At 33.9% G+C, this 6811-nt stretch overlaps 1 protein-coding gene across 3 annotated transcripts in view; it reads right to left on the reverse strand.

The window, feature by feature from the left end:
• Positions 1-3464: 3464 nt before the first annotated feature.
• Positions 3465-6811, reverse strand: part of nadka (NAD kinase a) — a 41192-nt gene continuing 37845 nt past the window's right edge. For all 3 annotated transcript variants that reach the window (XM_051653408.1, XM_051653409.1, XM_051653410.1), the window contains one exon: positions 3465-6571. In XM_051653408.1, coding sequence (XP_051509368.1) covers positions 6424-6571 — 148 coding nt within the window. In that variant the 3' untranslated portion in view covers positions 3465-6423. The remainder of the gene's footprint in view (positions 6572-6811) is intronic.

A 6811-nucleotide genomic window follows, 5' to 3' on the forward strand; every position in this document is an offset into this window, starting at 1 on the left:
CCGGTTACCATTTGGAAAGAAGGCAGTGGAACGAAAAAGTACTTTTCTGCTCAGAACAAACTGAAAAATATTTTGTTTTTAGTTTTTGGTCTTTAAATACATTAAGACCAAATGTAACTGTAGTTCATGTTGAAATAATAGGTACGATTCCTGTCTTGTACTTTTTGATACTAAACCTATTTCCTTGTACTCATATTTGTGTCTTTTGGTGTATTAAGTAGGTGTGTTTTAGTATTTAGTATTTTTTTAAACAACCTCTTAGAGACATTTATAAATTTATAGAAAATGTACAACATGAAATGTTGTAAATACATTTTTAACATTGTAAAATGAATAAATATTTTCAGTTTGTTTTAGGCACTTGTTAACTACACATTTTTTTTACATTTTATAATAAATAGGCTTTATTAGGAACCTTGGAATATAAATTAAATGCATTTGAAAATCAAGTGTAACTAACTTAAAAATCTGTGTAGTTTATAAGAAAATGTAAGCAAATTCTACTTGAAATGGTAGATTCCAACAAGATAAATATTGTCTTCATGACTTAAAACAATGGCCTGTAAATTAATACATTTGAGTTGGGTTAGAGTTACATGTTGAAAACGTGAAGTCTAATATGTCAAATAAAAATGTGTTGATTTTAAAATACTCAAAAAGCTGATGCAAATAATTGCCTCAATTTTATTTTAGTAAAACCAACCCAGTGTTTTTCTTACAGTGTTCTTATATAACATAATCCTTATTGTTGAGCAACACCTTATTTATAGCTCTACAATACACTATGCATCTCGCCCACAGTCACCACTATTCAAAATTCAAAAAATTATAATCTATTATGAAGCCTAACATATTACTCTTGTCTTACAACTCAGTAAAATATTATAGTGACTCATTTTAATGAATACACTGATGAGATAAAACATTATGACCACCTGCCTAATATGCTGTTGGTCCCCCGTGTGCCGTTAAAACAGCGCCGCCCCGCCAAAGGCATGGACTCCACAAGACCCCTGAATGTGTCCTGTGGTATCTGGCACCAAGACATTATCAGCAGATCCTTCAAATCCTGTAAGTGTGAGGTGGAGCCTCAGATCTCGAATTGAGATCTGGGGAATTTGGAGGCCAGGGCATCATGTTCCTCAAACCATTCCCCAACAATGTGTGCAGTGTGGCAGGGAGCCATCAGGGAATACCATTGCCATAAAGGGATGTACCTGGTCTGCAACGATGTTAAGGTAGTTGGCACGGATCAAACTGACGTCCACATGAATGGCCGGAGGTTTCCCAGTAGAACATTGCCCAGAGCATCACACTCCTTTGTCATCTTCCCACAGTGCATCCTGGTGCCATCACTTCCCCAGGCAAACAGTGCACACGTACATGGCCGTTTATGTGATGTAAAATAAAACGGGACTCATCGGACCAGGTGACCTTCTTCGACTGTTCCAAGGTCCAGTTCCGAAGCTCGCGTGCCCATTGTAGGTGCTTTCGACAGTGGACAGGGGTCATCATGGGCACTCGGACCAGTCTGCGTCTACGCAGCCCCATACGCAGCAGGGTGCGATGCACTGTGGGTTGTGACACATTCTTCCTGTAACCATAATTAAAATCTTCTGTGACTTGTGTCACAGTATACCTTCTGTCGGTATGGACCAGACGGGATATCCTTCGTTGCCCTTGTGCATCGATGAGCCTTGTGCGCCCAACTCCCTGTCACTTGTTTGTTGTTTGTCCCTCCTTGGACCACTGTCGATAGGTACTCACCACTGCTGACCGGAAGCACCCCACAAGCCTTGCCCTTTCAGAGATGCGCTGACCCAGTTGTCTGGCAATAACAAATTGGCACTTGTCTAAGTCACTCAGGTCTTTACTACTGCCCATTTCTCCTACATTCAACATGTTGACAATGAGAACTGATTGTTTACTTACCATCTAATCTACCCAGACCTTGACATGTGGTCTTGTTAGGAGATGATCAACGTTTTTCGCTTCACCTGTGAGTGATCATAATGTTTTGGCTCATCAGTGTATTTTAAATTTTTTATTGTTGAGCAATCCTTTATTTATTGCTCTACAATACACTATGCATCTCATCCACGGTGACCACTATTAAAAAAAATATATATATATTATAATCTATTATGAAGCCTAACATCTTAATTCTTACAACTATCAAAAATATCAAAATGAATCATTTGAATGAATATATCAAATTATTCTGTGAATTTTTGGTACTATACCATAGGGATTCTTGGGAAGTTGTTCAGTTAAAAAATTATAGACAGTCTAGTGTTTTCGTGGTTACCGTCTTTTTTCTGCAGCCCCTCACCGCAATAGGGTGAGGCAACACTGAAACTATTTCAAGCACTGGGCATCTCCAGCATGAAAGCTCCACTGAATCAGGTAAACATGTGGTGACCTTGCCCTGTCGTTTTGCAAGAGAAACCCAGGAAACAGAGAGATAACAGTGTGATAAAGAGATTGACAATCTGCAATTAAAGAGGTGACTATGATTAGCTAGATTAATTAAACAATAAATTGTACAATAAATTAATTGTAAAAACAATCTAGCTTTATAAAATATTGGGGGTTGGGTAAGTAACATTTAATGGGACTCCCCAAGAGCTCTGACACATTTCGAACACTGTCCTAACCCCCGTACCTAACCTAACCATCAGTAAAGTAAAAATTTAATGTAAGATGGAAAAATACACCCTCCGACACGGGATCCGAACCTGGGTCTTCCATGCTGCTGACGCAACGCACCTGCCCCAAGGTAATATATAATATATTATATATATATATATATATATATATATATATATATATATATATATATATATATATATATATATATATATATATATATATATTATATAATATATAATATCTGATGTCCTAAGGTACTGGAACTCTCGGAAACAACATGCCTACTTCCCACGTGACCATGTTGGAAATAACGTGGACCGATGGTTTAACAATTTCGGACCTCAAGGTAGGTCTGTCTATAAAGGTTTATACATTCCCATTAATAATCAATAACCCTATGGAAAAAATGAATGGAATCTGTACTTAAGTCACTTTGGATGTACACTTTCATGCTTGTGTGGCCGTGACAATTATAGTCTGTCCAGACTTCAGAGACCTGATTTCGGTTACTCAATTTTAACAAAATGTGTAGTTACTTTGTTTTCCATTACTGTGTAAAAACTCACTTGTTAGTTTTTCATTGGATCACATTTTTTATCATCAGAACTTCTCAGATCTGCTATAAATGTTACAACTTCCGGGTTTCTTAAGTCCAGAACAAACACTCTTGTTCATTCTTGCTTTATTTTAAAGATAACACAAGAGGAATGTGTCAGTGAAACAAGTAAACTCATTGTGAAAAATCTCCCCTTTCCCTAATCTAGAAACACCCATAATGGTGTAACACAAGATAGGAGTTCATTAAAAAAACAGCCGTCTGAAGAGGTTTTATTGACTGTATTTCCAGAAAAAACACACTTCTGTGAAGCATGCACACCTTACGGGATGAAAGCCCATGCAGGAACAAGGAACAAGGAAGAACCTTTAGGTAAAGATGGATACATATTGATGGATTCAATAGGCTTAAAAGCAAAAGGAGAAACAGTGACAGAACAAAAGAACACAAAATCACGGTCACGGTAGCTGTAGATTTGAGAGATTTATCTAGATCTTAGTATTGCATTAATATAAACTGGGATTTATCACCACTGTCGCTTATCTAAACGTGTAAATAAAGACAATTAATTTCAAACATGGTTATGTCTCAAACTCATGGAGTAAAAACAGACATTATTGCCTGGTAGAAATTTTGCAAACATCCTTTGAAAACCAAATCAGAAAAGTGCATTAAAAGGGAGATTTATTTTTATATTTAGTTTTACAATGGAAAACGTTATTTTTAATAACATAATAATAATAATAATAATACAAAATCTGACAGTAAATAAAAACTGACTTCTGACAGGATGTGATAAAACACAGATGATTGAAAATCAATGTTAGTGACAATATGTATTTTAGTCCTCAGCAAATCACACAGCTGTTTGTTACAAAATCCCTTGTTCTCATGTTCCGATAGAAATATCTTACATTTTTACCCAATCGGCTTTTACAAAAACACATTATTTTACAAATCATTTGGTTTGAGTTTGATGTAATTCAGATTAGATAACATGTTTAAATGACAAACTTTATATAATAAATGTAAAAAGATTCAAAGAAAGTAATGAAAACTATCCATGTGACCATATGAATGATTTTCAGGTGGGACCACCAAACTAATATGAATCAATAAATTGATGCCGCAACTGACTTCTTACATGTTATAAACAAAGGCCAGGGAAAAAACAAACAAATCAATACAATTTACAAAGTGCCTGCTGTACCATATGCTATGCCAGTTAATTAAAATAGGAGATGGACAAAATAACAGAAAGACCTAATATATACATATTTAGTAGCACTAGGATCATCATTTGGCTTCAGAGCAGCTTCTTTCAACAGAACTGGACTGTGTGATAGATACTACTGTATCCTTTCAGAAAAAACAGAAATGGAGTAGGTGGAAATCTCCTGAACTTTAAATTAAATCTTTCCATCTTATGTTTAAGGAAGGTCTTGTTTTTTATATATATATATACCTTATACAACAGTATGGATCTTTTTAAGCTAATTTTGGACACATGATGTTTCATTATGACAGGTCTGCCAATTCACAGTATGCTTTTAAAAAAAAAAAAAAAAAAAAAAAATGTACATTCTATCTGTGGTAGTTTTTGAGGAAGTATTCGCAAAACACTTCGCACATTTTCAGAAAAGGATCTGTAGGCGAGCTTTTGCTTGTGACAATTGTCCCTCTGATTACTCATAGCTGCTCATTATTTTGCAACGGTTCCACCTGATGGATGAAATAATTTTGCAGTTTTTGTAATTGATGCACTTGTGATTCAGGATGTCTGGTACATAATACAGATTGCTTTGAAAGCTCATATATCAAAGAACTCTTTTATAGCTGGCACAAGCAGTTGGTAATTGGCATTTGTAATTGTTATTTACTTCAAAGAAAAACGCAAAGTGTTTCCATTCTTTTGTCCATCACCTGTAGGCCTATGTCAAATCTTTCCCTTCAGAAATTTTGCCTTTCCTCTATAAGATTTAAAAGTTATAGAAGCTCAGCTTTTTTTCCTGTGAAGGGCACTTAAAACCACAATTCGGCTCATTTCATATTATGTTTTGACCCCTTCTCACCCCTGAAAACAACAACAACAACAAAACAAAAAACCTGCACCAGCACAATGTTGGAAGATACAAATGTCCCAAAAAAAAAAAAAATTACTGGCATGTCTAAAACTGAGAAAACATTCTAAAAACAAAACATTATGGTCCTTTTGAACCTGGAATGGACAAACTGTTAAATAGATTACTTATTGACCAGTAAGACACCAATGCAATGAATACAGTGGTTTCAAAAACATTCTTACGAATATTCAAGCTAAGATATAAATATATCTACCAAGATGTACGATGCAAGTACATTGTAAATGCGCTGTAAATACAGCATAAGAAATATATTTTCCCCGAACGACTGGATTTTGATGCAATGCTCTTCATGATTTAAGGCACAATCTATTGAAATTCACTTATTGCTAAAATCCTTTATATTATCTTGTTTGCCAAGAACTGACAATACATGGTACTTTTACACAACAATATAATGAAATTAACTGATATCGGTTAGACTGTTTAATCTCACGAAACCTATCAAGAACACATCCGGGTCATATTTCACCTTAAAAAAAAAGAAAAATAATATATATATATATATTCTTATTTTATTTTTTTTATTATTATTGTTTTTTTATTTATTTTTTTGCACAGAAACGAGGCCTTTTGTTTTTAGGAACAATATAATGACTTTTTTTTTCTTTTTTTTAAAGACATTATTTTCATTGCCTAAAAATTCTCATTATTGTGATGCAAAAAAAAAAAAAAAATAATGATGATTTTAATGTTTTAAGTATTTATGTATTATTTGTTGTACTGCCTTTAATTTATTGCTGATTTACACAACTGTATAACATTATTACATTATTTCAGTATTAAGAACTGAAAGAAAATTACCATTGAGAATAATGTGAATTACAAAAAAAACAATGTGGGCTTAATTGTGGCCTAATTTTCTTTTTTTGTTTTTTTTTTGGGGGGGGGGGGGGGGTGAAATGTAACCTGGACTTGTTTTCTTAAGATTCTTGAAAAATACTGACCACTGGATGATTATGATAAACAGAGAAAATACAGTACTGCAACTTAAAAAAAAAAAAAAAAAAACTCTTTAAAAAAGAAAGGACATCATTTAAGTGATTGTGTTGGAAAGCATGTTTATGAAAGTGTTCAGAACTCCTCCTCTTCTGAACTCAGATGACTCTGTTTCTTACGAACATTCCAGTGTAAACATTGAGCCAGACTCTCAAACCAATCATTCACCGGATCACGGAAACAGATGGAGGGAACAGGGAAACAGGACGTAGTGATGGTAATACTAAAAAGTAGAGAGAAGTATCCATAAAAAATTAGTCATGCATTAAGTTTCTAGAAAGGCACATGACAAAAAATAAATATTTTTTAATCAGTATTTTTGTCTTGTTTTCTAGTAAAAAACATCTAAACATCTTTAAAACAAGATGCATTCAGCTAATATATATATATATATATATATATATATATATATATATATATATATATATAAAGGGTGTGTCTATATAATATTTCATAAAAAAAG

This window comes from Myxocyprinus asiaticus, chromosome 24 (assembly GCF_019703515.2).
Source record: "Myxocyprinus asiaticus isolate MX2 ecotype Aquarium Trade chromosome 24, UBuf_Myxa_2, whole genome shotgun sequence".
NCBI classification, from domain to species: Eukaryota; Metazoa; Chordata; class Actinopteri; order Cypriniformes; family Catostomidae; genus Myxocyprinus; species Myxocyprinus asiaticus.